Source organism: Mobula birostris, chromosome 24 (assembly GCF_030028105.1).
Source record: "Mobula birostris isolate sMobBir1 chromosome 24, sMobBir1.hap1, whole genome shotgun sequence".
Classification (NCBI taxonomy): domain Eukaryota; kingdom Metazoa; phylum Chordata; class Chondrichthyes; order Myliobatiformes; family Myliobatidae; genus Mobula; species Mobula birostris.
In genome coordinates, this window is record NC_092393.1 from 40,340,699 (window position 1) to 40,356,813 (window position 16,115).

At 37.9% G+C, this 16,115-nt stretch overlaps 1 protein-coding gene across 1 annotated transcript; it reads left to right on the forward strand.

Annotated features, from left to right (window-relative positions):
- The first annotated feature begins 837 nt into the window (after positions 1–837).
- On the forward strand, positions 838–15,915 carry LOC140187059 (protein VCF1). The gene is made up of 3 exons (XM_072241975.1): positions 838–921; positions 11,542–11,653; positions 14,617–15,915. Exons 1-3 carry the CDS (start codon positions 905–907, stop codon positions 14,839–14,841), a joined length of 354 nt encoding a protein of 117 aa, XP_072098076.1. The 5' UTR covers positions 838–904; the 3' UTR covers positions 14,842–15,915.
- Positions 15,916–16,115: the final 200 nt, after the last annotated feature.

Genomic DNA, 16,115 nt, shown 5'->3' on the forward strand with positions numbered 1-16,115 from the left:
AATCCAACACATAATCCATTTATTTTAGAAATAATTCAAAACCAAATACACACTGCCTGGCCCCTTACATATTCCCAACATTTTGTGCATCATTCTAGAGCGAATACAGGTTTCCAAATCAAGAAACTGGGTGGAGACCATAATCAAATGAAAACGTGGCAAATACTTGGCAGATAAGGCAGCCTCTGAGGAGAGATTAAAGAAGTTTCATTTCAATGATCATCGGGTTCTGCTTCTTTCCGCAGATGCCCCACCAGCAGTTTTTATTTCCAACGTCTGCCCTATTTTTTGCTTTTGACTTAACAAAGTATTCCTGTATGGTGGAAGAACCCACTTTGCCAGGGCAACTATCGTCTAAAATTTACAAACATCTACTATTTAGAGTTAATTCCACTAGGTGATAGGCATCTCCTCTCTTTTCAGTCGCGCGGTGGCGCTTGAAAGCTTATTTTCAGTTTCACTTTTAACAACCACTGCAACTGTGCACTTTAATTTAAATATAAAATGTTTTTTTATTATGTTGCAATGAGCTATTCTGCTTGAGTTGCGGCGCCTGCAGCCCATCCAGCTGTTAAAACCTTAGAGGTAACAGCAGTATCTTTGTCGAAGGCGGAGCAGGTCTAGCCAGCCTAGATGTACATTGCTCCCAATCCCGTTTTGTGGAATGGCTCTTGGAGTAAATGAGTCAGTGAAGAGGCGAGTGGAGGAACAGAGTGATACCTGCCCCCCCCCCCCGCAGGAATGCTACCCAGCTGAGGGATGCGCGTGCGCAGTGGCGGGACGGCGATCACGTCACTATTATCGCGTCTGAAGCGCGGCCCCGCCTCTCAGCTGCGCGCCTCCGCCGCCCCGCCCCCTCAGGCCCGAGGGCAGCGCAGACGCAGCGAGCAGCAGCCGGGGTTAGATGTTATCAGACGGCAGGTGAGTACCGGCTCCGTCTCCGTCTCTCCGCAGACCCTGCCCGTAGTGGGCTGCGTGACCAGCTGGGCTGTGCAGCCGGGGGAATGGGCTGTCAGGGCCGAGCCCGATTTGGGGGCATGTCACTCGGCTGAGGAGGTGGAGGAGAAGGGTTGTCCGAGGTCCCGGGGCCTTGCTGTGCCTTGGGGAAGCGATCTGCTGGGGTATTGACGGATAGATGAGCTCGAGGCAGAACGGGGCTCCTCGGATCTGGGGAAGCTCCCGTTAGAAAGCGACAGGCTGCTGTGTGCGAGTGGCAGTCGCTGTGTCGAGGCCCAGTAGCGTAGGCGGCGGTAGAGCTTGTGTGGAAATACATGTCTTCAGGCGTTTCACTGAAGGATCTGCGCTGGTCTATGACCAGAGCTCGCCTGCTGGGCCATGTGGGATTTTGGAGTGGGTTGGTCTGGAATAAGGGAATAGAGTCACCTTTCAGGCACAGTCTGATTGTTCAGGGTTTTGTTGTCCCAAATAAGGTGGCAGCTCTTGAATTTTGGTTTGATTAACCTGCATGGGTACAGTTACTTCGACTGTTTGCTTTGGGTTGGTAGAAGTGACTCTTCAGTTGAGCTTTTAAATCGTGTAATTTTTAAATGAGCAGGTTCACAGCCACATTGCCAAGGATTTCCCCCTGCATTTACAGTATATTATCAGTAGTTCATTGTTTTTTTGTTGTTGGCTGAATAAACGACTTTATCCGGTGGTTTCCCTTTAAATAAATGCAAAGTGATCGAATGTGCAAATTAGCTAAATTAAAGCCATGAAGAAGGAAAATCCTGTATCAACACTTTTTCAACATTTTCATAGTTCATTGGCATATCCGTGATATCTTGGTGGTACATAATATTCAGTTTTCTTTTTAATCTTCTGAGTAATTTGTTACCTTGGTGCTTTGCAGTTTCTCCCATGCAGTAAGGGTTGAGTAATTTCCCACTGATGGTAAACTTGAGCAACTGTTAATCTTGGCAATGTGAACTGGTGTATTTGGTATTCTGATGTTTAATCTGGATTGACAGCAGTTTGTACATACCAAGCTCCTGCATAACCGTTTTCTGGAAACCAGTTAAACTGTTCAGGTGCTGCTGAGTAGGGATAAACGTTGGGCATAGCTTCCTTAGTTTTCAAAGTACTCCCATGGGATATTTAGCCACCTTTGAAAAAACAAGCTAAGTCTTGCTTTGACATCTCATCCAAAAAAGGCATCTCTAAAAGAGGCACAGCCCTGACACAGAACTTGAATGTAACCATATCTATTTGTGCTCAAGAGACTGCAATAGCATTTAACACTCAACCTTCTGTTCATTTTTACCAACTAACTTGAAACAACTGCTCTAAATTTAGCATGTGCGTTGAAATTTATAATGCCAAGATTATCTTTGTTTAACCACCTTAGCTTTTTTGCATTATGATTGGCATTAGGCTCAGTCAGAGCAAATATATTATCAGTTGGTGAGCTCCATTTTTACATTTTAAATACAAACTTGTCATACCTATCACTAAACAGTTTTCCAACAAGATCTGCCTTTATATTTCTTAAGTTTGCTATATTATCTCGTAAGTATTGAGCACTGATGGTTGAGTAATTCTTCACTAGAAAGCCACTCTCTTCTCCCCCCCCCCCCCACCGGACTAAGTTACCAAACCACAAATATTTGGTGAATTGGTTTATTATTGTCTCATGTACTGGGATACAGTACATAATGTCTTGCACACCATTCAAACATCAGTTCAATACAATAGTGCATTGAGGTTGTGCGATTTTTTGAAAAGTGCAAAATGGTAATTCTTAGTGACATGAATCTAGATTTAGGAGTAGAATGATTATGTTAAAAGTAATGAATAAGTTTTCTGAGAGTATCTCGCAGAGGCACTGCTCTCTGCCAACTTGCTATTCCTTTATTTTGCTTCAAGAAGTTCAAAGTAAATTTATTGTCAGAGTACATATTTATCACCATATACAATCCTGAGATTTATTTTCTTGCAAGCATGCTCAATAAATCCAATAACCATAATAGAATCAATGAAAGACAACCAATGTACAAAAAAGGATATTAATATTATTAAGGAAATAAGCAATAAATATCAACAACATGAGATGAAGAGTTCTTGAAAGTAAATCTTTAGGTTGTGGGAACAGTTCAGTGATGGGGCAAGTGAAGCTAAGTGAAATAATCTCCTCTGGTTTCAGAGCCTGGTGGTTGAGGGATAATAACTGTTCCTGAACTTAGTGGTGTGAGCCCTGAGACTCCTGTACCTTCTTCCTGATGGCAGCAGTGAGAAGAGAGCATGACCCGGGTGGTGGGACTTCCTGATGTTGGATGCTGCTTTCCTGCGATAGCGCTCTGTGTGGATGTGGTCAGTGGTGGGGAGGGCTTTACCTGTGATGGAGGTCTTGCAGTCCCTTGTTGCTTGTTAAGGAAACAAGTAAAGAGTCATGTTAAAAAGTATACATTTTCCTTAATGGCTGTACCAATTAAATTGTCACGTCGTGGCAGGAAAATGTGTTCTAATGTATTAAAAGTACTAAATCTCTGAATTAGTCCTCTTATTCGGTAGGATAAGTGGGTGGCATAGAGATAATGAACTCATTCTCGGAACTGGCTGCCTTTCAATCTGAAGTGAGAATCCAAAAGCAGTAGATGCTGAAAGTCTGAAATAAAAGAAAATGCTGGAACTATTCTGCAGGTCAGGCAGCACATGCAAAGAGGGAGGACTAGCATTTCAAGTCCAAGACCCTTCATATTTTTGAAAGCTTTGCTATACAGCATAGGCCATTAAGCAAACATTGTGCCATGGTACATCTCAGATGATTCTCTAAAAGGCAATTTTGCTATAATGTACGAGTGTTATCATCTCCACACATCCAGGGTAAAATACATTGGCAGTCAAACCTCCATTGTATAGCTTTAAGGGAACAATCAGCTTCTAAATGACTAGTGATGGGGTCTAATTGATCTGTGGCAGATGTAGAGCACAGTTCAACTTTGATGTTGTACCAGACAGAAAAATGTGGGGCTGTCAGATGCAACTGGAAAGGTCACTGATCTAGAGATTATTGTAGGATAAGTTATTGAGTGGAAAATGCACATTCAGTGATACATTTTGAGATGCATTTACGTCTATTGATGTGAGAATTTGTAAACATTGTGTGACCATACATCACAAGGCCTTCCCACTTTGTCTTCCTTACAGAACTCATACCTTCTGTATTAAGCAACATATAAATAGACTCTTCAGCCCTTTGATCCTGTTGTCATCCAGTTATATTATGACCAATCTATATCTTTCTCCTAATTGTAGAACTAGTTCCATAACCTTTCATTTATTTGTTTACCATGCAAAATAAGTATAAAATTTCCTTAATGGCTTTTGCCAATTAAATTGCCGTGTCATGGGGAGCCTCAACAGTATTTTTGTACAGTGGGCTTTGAGGTGGAGTGTAGAGGGCATCATCATTCATCAGAATCAAGTTTATATCAGTGGCATATGCCATGACATTTGTTGTTATGCGGCACCACTGCACTGCAATACATAATAAAAACTGAATTACAGGAAATATATATGTTACAGAAGTAGTGGAAAAAAAAAGTAGTGAGCAAGTGTTCATGGGTTCAATGTCCATTTAGAAATCTGATAGTAGAGGGGAAGAAGCTGCTGCTGAATTGTTGAGCATGTGCCTTCAGGCTCCTGTACCACCTTCCTGATGGTAACAATGAGAAGGAATGCCTTGGGTGGTGGGAGGCCTTGATGATGGATGGTCTTTTTGAGGCATTTCTTCTTGAAGATGTCTTGGATACTACGGAGGTCCATGATGGAGCCAACTGAGATCATAATTTTCTGCATCTTGCAAAATTTCGTTAATATTGCTGTGAAGAAAAGCTGCCTATCACCACCCTATGTGATCCAACTGTAGCTTTATCACTGCACATTTAATTTCATATATGCGAAAAATCCTGCTCAAGAGAATGTGATTTTGGGATCTGACAGTAAGACGCGATCATAGCTATTATTCAGTTTTGACAATAGGACAAAGAAGATAGTTAATAAAAACTGTAAAATAAAAATCATTGCCATGATCGAGCTTGTAATTTACCATCCTTATTCAGCGATTTTACTTGGATATAGTGGTTTTGCTAGTATCTAATTCCAACACTGAAGACACCTCTGATTAAATTAGTGGTATAACAGTGTTGAAGTTGGATGTGATAAGAGCATTGCAAAAGTGCATGCTGAATTAGAGTTTGGGCTGCTGTGTTTCGTTAACACCATTTTCAAAATACAATATAGTCTCAGAAGTTCCATCAACTTACTGCGCTTGGAATGGGCAGAATTGATTGACTGCATTTGATGAAAACATTAATTGAGAGCATTATTCTAATTATATCAGAAAATTTAAGTGTAGATTCTAACTGCGCTTGGAAAAACAGAAGAAAATGGTCATTTTAAATATGTTAGCTAACCAGAGTCAACTTTACAAATGCTGTACTTTCCAGATAGCTAAGCAACATACTCACTTGTTCCACTGAGAAAAATTGTTAAGTCATTAGATCAATTATGGTTAAAACATTCTGGAGATGCAAAATAACAGTAGACTGACTTCCATTTTTTTTTGCCACTTAGGAATTTTCTAAAATGCTTTACAGAAGAAGTACAGCAGTTGTCTACCTAGGGGTCACTGTTTTTAAAAAAAAGATATGACCTAATTTAGATAGATGCGGCGATGAGGTGACTTTTTGAACACTTCAGAGGGTAGTGGAAGTCAAGCCCTTGAATATTTTTGAGGCATGGTTAATAGGTTCTTGATTAGCAAGGCAAGAAGAGGGGGTGAAAAATCTCAAAGATTAGACAGGTTGAAATGACAAGCAAATGAGCTATGATATAAATTAGATAGCAAAGCAAGTTCAAAGAGCAGACTGTCTTGACTCCTAATTTGTATGCTCATAATAGATTGGATCCTGTTAGCTATGACCCATGCCTCATGTTTATCTTTTCAGGAAGTCTCTTGCATTTATTTTCTGTGCCAGCATGATCTTTAGCATCCTGCCAGCTTTGCTGTTGCTGAAGCTGCTTCTCGAGGCAGAGCACTGCAGGGGCAGCAGGCTGGAGGTGGTGGAAACACGGGCTCCAGCCATGGATCCAGCTGTCAAAATGCCTTTCCAAATGTCTCAAAAGATTGTAAGCATTTAAACAGTATAAATGAATATATTAAAACCACAATGAATTTAAAAAGAAAACTACTGATAATGAAAAGTCAGCAATTCCATTCGAGTGAATGTTGCGCTTCAGCTCTTCAATTTACTGAACATTCCCGGACAAGATGGCAAGTCCAGCAACAGGCAGCTGCATCTCGGCTCCAGTGCATTCCATGTTTTTGTTTGGAGTGCAGAAGAATAAGTGACCATAATGTATTGTGTTCATTGCAACTTGCTGTTTTTTTTTCCCCCCACAAGGTCACTGGCTAGCGGTCAGCAAAATCTGATCTGCTGTACAAAATGTAACGTTGACTTTGCACACAGTGAAATTAATACATTTTGATGGTGGTGTCAGTGGCCGCAATACTGGTTAAAAACAATCTCTTCTGCATTTAATAGTGGAAGCTTATAAACACTAGATAGGTCTCAACTTTAACATCTGAAAGCAGCAGTGTAGCATTTTTTCACCTGCCAGGGTGCGAGTCAGAATTATGTGCTCAAACCTCTAGAGAGTGAGAATACTACTGACTCTAGACATTTGAGTGATTGTGCTGATAAAGTCTAACCAGAGCTTAGTCAAATGGCTAGAGAAGGGCAACAGAACAAATTCCTCCATATTAACTGAATGGCATCCAATTAAGGTATGTTTCACCAGAAAGTACATTATTGAGCCACACTGGATAAGGATTATAGATTTCACAATGAATTAGATGAGTTTTCCTAAGAGGTCAATAACTTAATGACCACAGTGGCTGATGCTTTTATTTCAAATTGCGTAGTTAATTGAATAAATTCCCTAATTGCTGTCAAATGTTTCACCAACAGCAACCATATTGCCATCAATTTTTTAAATTGTAAAGTCTCATTGTAGCATTATAGCAAGTCAAAAATACTAATATATACTAGTATGTAAGGGAAAAAGAGTAACTAGAGGGAGAAAAGAGCCCCTCAAATACCAAAAGAGACATCTTTGTGTGGAACCAAAGGGAGATGGGCAAGTCTTTAATGACTATTTCTCCTCTGTTTTTACTGTGGAGAAAGACAAGAACTTTGGAACTAGGGAGTTTAAGTGTGGAAGTCTCAGGATAAACTGTTTTACGATAAAGGAGGTGCTAGATGTTGTAAAAAGAAAGAAGGTAAACAAGTCTCCAGGTCCTGACCACGTATCTCCAAGAACTCTGGGAGCCTAGAGAAGAAATTACAGGAGCCCTGGCTTAAATATCTATAGCATTAGCCATGGGTGAGATGCTGGTAAACTGGAGGGTGCCTTTATTGAAGATCATCAGCAAAGAAAGGCTTGGGAAGTCTACAATTTGTGGTAGGTAAATTACTGGAGCGGATTTTGAGGATAAGGTGTGCATACATCTGGAAAGGCAGGTGTTAATTAGGAGTAGTCAGCATGACTTTGTGCATAGATCTTGTGTTACAGACCTGATTGAGTTTTCTTCGTAATGTGACCGAGAAAGTTTGATGAGGATAGGATGGTCGATGTGTTTTTTTTATGGACTTTGATAAGGTTCTGGAGGTTTAGATTGCATGGAATCCAGGGAAAGCTGCTAATTGGACACACAGTGAAAATTGAGGCAAACAAGTCTCTCCCTCCCCACCCACCCCCATCCTAACCAATTTTATCAGGAATTGAGAGTGCATCACCATTTGTTATGGAAATTGCAAGGCATCTGACTCAAGACCCTGGAAAAGATTGCGAGGTCTGCTAAGAGGATCGTTGGGGTCTCTCTTACACCCATCCGAGAGATTTATCAGGAGAGTTACATACGTAGGGACTTTAGCATTGTCAAGGATCTGTCTCGTCCATCCCGCAGTCTCTTTGAAGCCCTACCATCAGGCAGAGGTACTTGATCTTCAGATATTTCTAGGTCATCCCTACTTAAAGCTTTACAACTTTAATTATTTATTTTTTTTTTTTTACCTTTTTTAGCCTCAAAGTGAGTGACCTTTGCCTAAATTGAAGTTCATTTCAACAATTTTGCCTATTCATTTAATATGTAAATATCTTTTTAATCCTTCCAACTACATAGCTCACAATGCTATTGTATCTTTGTCATTGATAAACTTTGATACATGCCTTTCTACACCATTATCAAAGTTATTTGCAAATGTGTTGAATTGTTGCTCCTACAATAACTTTTATTCTCCATATCTTTGTGGGATTTGTCTAGTAGCCATTTGGATACTGAAAATGAGTGACATTGAATGAGAGAAGTATAATGTATGAATTTTTTAAGAAATTGAATATTCCAAAATTATCATCTAATGAATGTTCAAAACTAGATGTACCTATTACTGTACAGGAAATAAAGAATGCTATTTTTTCAATGAATTCAGGTAAAGCACCTGGTCCAGATGGATTTACAGTAGAATTTTTAAAATTTTTCTCAACTACACTAACTCCTTGGCTATGTAGCTGTTTTTAGGGACGCAGTTTCAATAGGTAAATTACCACAATCTTTCTGTCGAGCTTCTATTTCCCTAATTCTTAAAAAAGTTAAGGATCCTACTGAATGTGCATCTTAAAGGCCTATATCTCTGCTGAATGTTGATTCTAAGATTTTTTCTAAAATATTGGCAACGAGATTGGAGAATGTATTACCCCAAATTATTTCTGCTGATCAAACTGGATTTATTAAAAATCGTTACTCTTTTTTTAATATTAGGAGATTAATGAATATCGTTTATACGCCTTCACCCAAAATTCCAGAATGTGTCATTTCATTGGATGCTGAAAAAGCTTTTGATAGAGTTGAATGGGTATATTTATTTAATACCCTTGAGAAATTTAATTTTAGTCCGATATTCATTTCCTGGATTAAACTGATATATTTTACCCCTTTGGCCTCGGTATTTACTAACAACCAAAGATCCCCTTTCTTTCATTTATTCCGTGGTACTAGGCAGGGTTGCCCTCTTAGTCCATTACTATTTGATATTGCTTTGGAACCGCTAGCTATTGCCATTCGTGACTCCCCTAATATATTTGGTATTACTCGTGGAAATGAGACTCGTAAATTATCACTATATGCAGATGATCTACTATTATATATTTCTAACCCAGGAAAATCTATTCTGGCAGTATTAACTCTGCTTGCTCAGTTTAGTAGCTTTTCTGGTTATAAACTGAACCTAAGTAAGAGTGAACTCTTTCCATTAAATATGCAGGTTCCTATTTATAGAAATTCTCCATTTAGATTGATTACTGATTATTTTACTTATTTGGGAGTTAAAATTACTAAGAGACATAAGGATCTATTCAATTTCAACCTTTTACCATTAATTAATCAGGTTAAACAACTGATTACTAAATGGTCCCCTTTGTCTCTATCATTGATTGGCCGTATTAATGCTTTTAAAATGATTATTTTACCCAAATTTTTATATTTATTTCAAGCGATACCGATTTTTATTCCTCAATCTTTTTTTGATATTATTGACTCTAAAATTTCTTCCTATATATGGCAAAATAGAAATCCCAGATTAAGTAAAAAATACTTACAGAAATCTAAGAAAGAAAGTGGTTTGGCATTGCCTGTCATAAGATTTTACTACTGGGCAATTAATATCCGATACTTAATATTTTGGACACAAGATTGGAATATAACTCCAAGCCCACATTGGGTAAACCTTGAAGGCCATTCTGTACAAGGGTTTTCTCTAGCTTCCATTTTAGGAACTTCATTGCCTTTTGCACTATCTAAGTTGAATAAACAAATTTTCAACCCTATAGTTAAACATACATTGTGAATATGGTTTCAATTTCGTAAATTTTTTGGCCTGAATGAATTTATGTTATCAAGTCCTATTATATCTAATTTTTTTTTCCCAACCTTCGGTAATGGACCAAGCCTTTTTGATATGGAAAACGAAAGGCATAATATGTTTTCGCGATTTATTTTTGGATAACTGCTTTATGGCTTTTGAGCAGCTATCTGAGAAATTTGATTTGCCTAGATCCCATTTTTTAGATACTTACAAATAAGGAATTTTTTAAATATTATGTTGCCTACCTTTCTGACTTACAATCCTTCTGGCACTCTTGATAAAATTTTTGGCTTTAATCCTTTGCAAAAGGGATTAATAGCAATAATTTATGATATAATTATGAAATTACAGCCAGATATATCTGACAAAATTAAAAATGAATGGGAAAGGGAACTTCAACTTTCCCTACCTACAGAGAAATGGGATAAAATTTTTCAATTAGTTACTACTTCTATATGTGCTAAACATACTTTAATACAATTTAAAGTAGTACACAGAGATATGTCCAAAGATAAACTAGCTCGTTTTTATTCCCATATAAACCCTACTTGTGATAAATGTCACTCTGAAGTGGCTTCTTTAACTCATATGTTTTGGTCCTGTCCAATTTTGGAAAAATATTGGAAAGACATTTTTGATATTATTTCAACAGTTCTATGCTTTGATTTAAAACCCCATCCTATTACGGCAATCTTTGGATTGCCAGTGGTAGAACATAGATCTTTGTCTTCTTCAGCCTGTCGAATGATAGCTTTTGTTACTTTAATGGTGAGAAGATCTATTTTGTTGAACTGGAAGGAAACTAATCCTCCAACTACATTCCAATGGTTTTCTCGAACCATATTAAGTTTAAGTTTAGAAAAAATTAGAAGTGATATTTTTGACCCTTTGGTTAAATTTGAAGAAACTTGGAAACCTCTTATGCAACATTTTCATATGATGTAATCTGACCTTTCCGAATCTTTTTTCTAAACTTAAATTATATGATGAGAGGAGCGGAGTTAACGACATTATTGAACATGCCCGATATAAGCTGTTGGTCTAGCCCTGTTTTGTTTTTTCTTTCTTTTCTTTTTTTCTTTTGGGGTTTTTTTTTGTTTTTTTTTCATTTTATTTCTTTTTTAATGTTTAATCTCATAATGAGTTTGGAAGTCTTTTATATCTATGTTACTTAAAATTCATTTTATATATGTTGATGAATATTTTTCCAATCTCTTTGTACCAACTTTGTTATTGAGTGTGTAATTTTGAAAAATTAATAAAAAGATTTAAAAGAATGAGATGTGGCTATGTCCTAAGTCTTGTTGGTTGAATTCAAAGTAAGATGGGGAGGTATAGAGGGAAGCAGTTGTTGTTATGTCATACTGCAATTCCCCTTACTGCTTCTCCAAAATAATCCGAGCAGATACCTGGCACAAGATTGAATGACTAGGATCCGAGGGTTTCCTCGGATTGTGGTTTTGTGTGACACTGCACTGAATTTTCATACATAGATAACTTCTATTCAAAGTTCTGGATTAGTTGTCTATCATTCAAGTACCTCTCTGGAAGATTTTGCTCCTGGTATAACTTCCTCTTTTTTTCTCTCTCCACGCAATCTTGTCCTTCCATATTTCAGGAAGCGAAGACGGAGCTGTAAAGATGAGGAAAGCCAGCCTGTCCCACCACCAAAACGTCTTAGCAACAATAATTTGTTGCAGGATCTACCAAGAGACAGCTGGGATTGCGAGGTTAGATATTAACTGCAAGTTGTTGTATTATGTAACCATAGAACAATGCTTTTCATCAACTGATGTACCAACAACCAGGTTAACATATTCTGGTATGAATTATCACCATTTGGGAAAAGGAGGAGGAGAGCAAAAATATAGAGATCCTCACCAGAAATGTGGATTTTACATCCTCTGCAGAGATTTACTTTCTAAATTTAAGTCAGTTTCTCATTTATTCTTTTACTTTTGTTTTATAAATATAGAGATGGCTTTATTAAGATCTGAAGGTCGCTAGTTCGAGCCTTAGCTCTGGCAGCGTGTTTGTGTCCTTGAGCAAGGCACTTAACCACAAATTGCTCGATTGTGTGAGGAGTGGCGCCCCACACAGATTTCCAATCTGCGCCTTGTAAGGCATGAAAATGCCCGACGCAGGCCTCTCATGGTCTGAGTCGACGTTCCCTTCCCTTCATTAACCTTCCTCAAAAATATTCTTTGGTGTGACACATCTTGTATGTCTTGTTTATTTTGACAAAAGTGTAGGTAAGAAGTATTAATTACAATAATAATGAGCTCAGGAGTTGTCTTAGATTAAGGAAAAAGTGGTGGCATTGGGAGGTGGAATGGATACCTTTATTTAAATTTCTCGTACAATAATTGTGAGAAAACAGTGACATAAGTTCCGAGTGGTGCTGTATATAACTGCCATTAGCTCTGAATTTGAGCAGGTGTGAAGTAAGACTGTGTCATAGTCCCAGTGCTCAATCCTCCCTAATGTGATGCTGTACCTTGCTTCCAAAATGCTTCTCAATGGAGTGTTACTAAACTACAGGACAAATGAAGAAACTCTTCAATGTATGGTACCTCCGAACTATGGGAATTGACAGTATCCCTTATGGTGCTGACACAGAAATTGAGTCAAGAGGTAGAAGGGTTGGGATTTCTGAGTGTGCAATAATGTACGGTTGCAAGAAAATGTTTGTAAACCCTTTACAATTACCTGTTTTTCTGCATTAAGTACTCACAAAATGTGGTCTGATCTTCATCTGAGTCATAATAATAGACAAACACAATCTGCCTAAGCTAATAACACACAAATAATTGTACTTTTCATGTCTTTATTGAACACATTGTTTAGTCATTCACTGTCCAGGCTGGAAAAAGTATGTAAACCCTTGTATTTAAGAATTGGTAGAATCTCCTTTAGCACCAAATGTTCCCTGTACCTGCTGATTAGACGTGCACAATGGCAAGGAGGAATTTTAGACCATTCCTCCATTCAAAACTTCCAGTTAGTCAATATTTCTGGGATACCTTGCATGAACAGCCCTCTTCAGATCATGCCACAACATCTCAATTGGGGTAAGGTCTGGACTCTGACTTGGCCATTCCATGACACAAATTTTCTTCTTTTTAACCCAATCTGTTGTTGATTTGCTCTTGTGTTTTGGATCATTGTCTTGTATCATCCAACTTCTTTTAAGCTTCAGGTGACTGACTGCTACCCTGACGTTCTCATGTAAGGTGTCTTGATACAGTTTTTAGTTAATTGTTCCCTCAGCGATGCAAGTTGTCTATTGTTCCTGAGGCAGCAAAGCAGTCCCAAACCACAATGCTCCTTTCACCATGCTTCACAGTTGGGTTGAGGTTTTGGTGTTGGTGTGCAGTGCCTATTTTCCTCCAAACTTAGCAGTGTGCATTTCTGCCAAAAAGTTAAACTTTTGTCTCATCTGTGTGCAGAACATTGTCACAGAAGTTTTACCAGACGTCACCTTTAGTACAAGATACCCATTAACTACAATACACTGATTTTCCTAATTTGTTTAACACATTGCTTTTTCCAATGTCATTTCACTTATTAGGATTCATTTAGTTAAATGTTTAACTGGTGAGATTAATATTTTTTGATTCTGATAATTGTTTATCCAACTTGGAATGAGCATTCAATTTCTTAATGTTGAACCATTTCTTGGGCCTGAATATACGCACTGTACTGTTAAGTTTGTATTTATGCAGCAATATGAAATGTTACAAATGTTGACTGATTGTATTTCTTCAAATACATGTAGCTTTTTAAAAATATGAAAGCTTGATGCAGATGTTAAACAGAAGGAAAAGTACTTTCTATAAATTAACTATAAACATAGTTTAGAGTTGTTACAACACAGCAGGTGATTCGGCCCCTTGACTGCTGCCTCTTCATAGACCAAAACTCAGTACCATTCCCTTAGTCCTCCTCCTGGAAAATGACTTTTAATCATGATTCTCTGCTTTCTATTTCTTTGCCTTTCTTTTCCAGGTCATTGCTGACTCTTCAATTTAGCCAGCATTTTTGTGTGCAAATTTAGTAAAAGTGAAGAAAATCTGAGTTGGGCCGGCTGGTGGTGCAATGACATCAGCGCCGGACCCGGGAGCGGAGGTTCCCGGGTTCGAAACCAGTCAGGTCTACTCCCGAGTATGCTTTCCATCCTTGCTGGGTTGAGCGTCGAGATTGTAACTCGACCTTGTAAAATAAAGGGGAAAATAAACTGCAAAAATGTCTGTGTGGGGAGTGGCAAGCCACGCAGTCTCTCCCTCTTGCTTCGCGCCTTGTAAAAGCCATGAAAAGACATCATCACGGATGCACGCACACACAAAAAAAGGAAAATCTGAGTAAACAGCATCCAAAAGGCATGTTTTAGAAAGACCAAGCTAATTATCCTTTAAATTCACACATCTTCAAGAGTCTGCTCATTTCTTTTCCGATTATTGTTTCTACAAACTTCCCCGCAATTAAAGTTAAACTTACCAACCTGTGGTTACTAGGTCTGTCCTTAACAGCACAATTTGAATAAAGTGTTACATTTGTATTCAGTTGTTTTGATAAGCAGAGATATGAATGAGAAATTGTAAAAAAAAAGTTAAAAGTTCCTCTGTGTATGCTATACCTTACAGTTGTAGCATTTGTTCTTACCAGTTAACTCAGTCTCTTTTGCTCTCTACAGTCCTCAAGCAGTGATAGCAGCAGTATTGTCAGCAGTCCTGACAGACTGAATGGACACTTACCGGCTGAAGCCAACTTGAACTGGACCAAGCCAGGCAACAGCTCAACTATGCTTCAATTTTCTGATTCCATTGAACAGTCTGCACAAGGTCCATACTTGCAAATCAATCAGATCCTGAAAGAGGCACACTTCTATAGCTTGCATCAGCGTGGACATCAAACGTGACCAGACTGGGACTGTGTGCCTTCAATGAAGGACGGGGACTGTAAATGTAACTTTTTTTGCAGTGGATGTTTGTATTTAGATGATTGAAATTGCACAATCTTTTTCCTTTTTGCTCCATTTGGTTTAAAATAATACCATCTCTTCACTCTTCAAATGCCGTTGGACATAAGTAATATCAAATTTGTGGGGACTATAACAGCACAACTGTAGCCTTGATTGCTTAATTTACCCCTGTGGCACAAATCTGACTCAGTAAATCTATTCTCTGAAGAATTAGTCAACAATTGAGCAAAGTCTTCCCAATAATATTGCAAAAATTTGTTGGAGTTGTTTTATAATGAGAAATAATGTGATGGTGTTTATATTTCGTACACAGTAAGTTCAACTTGGTCAAAGAAATGGTTTTGTATTTCCATTGTATTTAAAAAAAATATTAATCTGCTTTACAGCCAAATTGAAGGTGTTAAAAACAAATGTATATTTCCACTAGGATTGGAATGTTACTTTACAAGCAGATCTTTGAGAGACCATAAAGTGCATATAGTACATTTTTTAGTTTCCTGTTTAGGCTTGTACATGAGATTTGATCTGGGATCCTATGTAACAAAAAAAAATCAAAATGGGTTCTTTTAATCCATGGTTATATTATTCTTTCATTGAGATTGTATTTGGAAAGCACCCTAAACTGCATTAAAGCAGAACAAGTACCCTTGGTTACAGTTATAAGCCATTCCCAGAGAAGTGTATTTTAGCTTTAACATGCAAATGAAATTGATGGCTGTGAGAAAATTGAGAAATTAGTCTGCTGGTCTGGAGGTTTGAGGTTTGATTCCCTAGTTTTTGTTACTATTTGATCTTGGTTGCAAAGAGTCGAAGGCCTTTTTTTAACTGATTATCCATAGCAGATGTGTTCATGTAGCAAAGAATTGTGTGGTCAAAAACTGCTGACAGTTGGGTGGTATAAGAGAGGCAACCTATCAAGAGTCACAACTTGAGGGCAATAGGAAAATAAAATTAAATAGTTATCTTAAGTTATTTAACTGTTGTTTGAATAAAAGCATTTCTCAAGTATTAGTCAATGACACACTTAATGACATTCCTGTTTTTATATGAAAGCCTCAGGGTGTACCAGCCTGAATCTTAATTTAGAATGGAACTGCAAATTTGATTTTCGTCAGGGATTTTTTTTAATTCGTTGTAGAACTGAAACTTTATTTGTAAGACTAAAATTACCAAATTTATCCTTCAGAAAAAAACTGCAAAATTATTGTAAC

Excerpts from the sequence above, each read along its gene's own strand:
- LOC140187059 (XM_072241975.1), top strand. Across the intron at positions 11,654-14,616 it reads GAGACAGCTGGGATTGCGAG|TCCTCAAGCAGTGATAGCAG; the intron begins GTTAGATATTAA and ends TGCTCTCTACAG.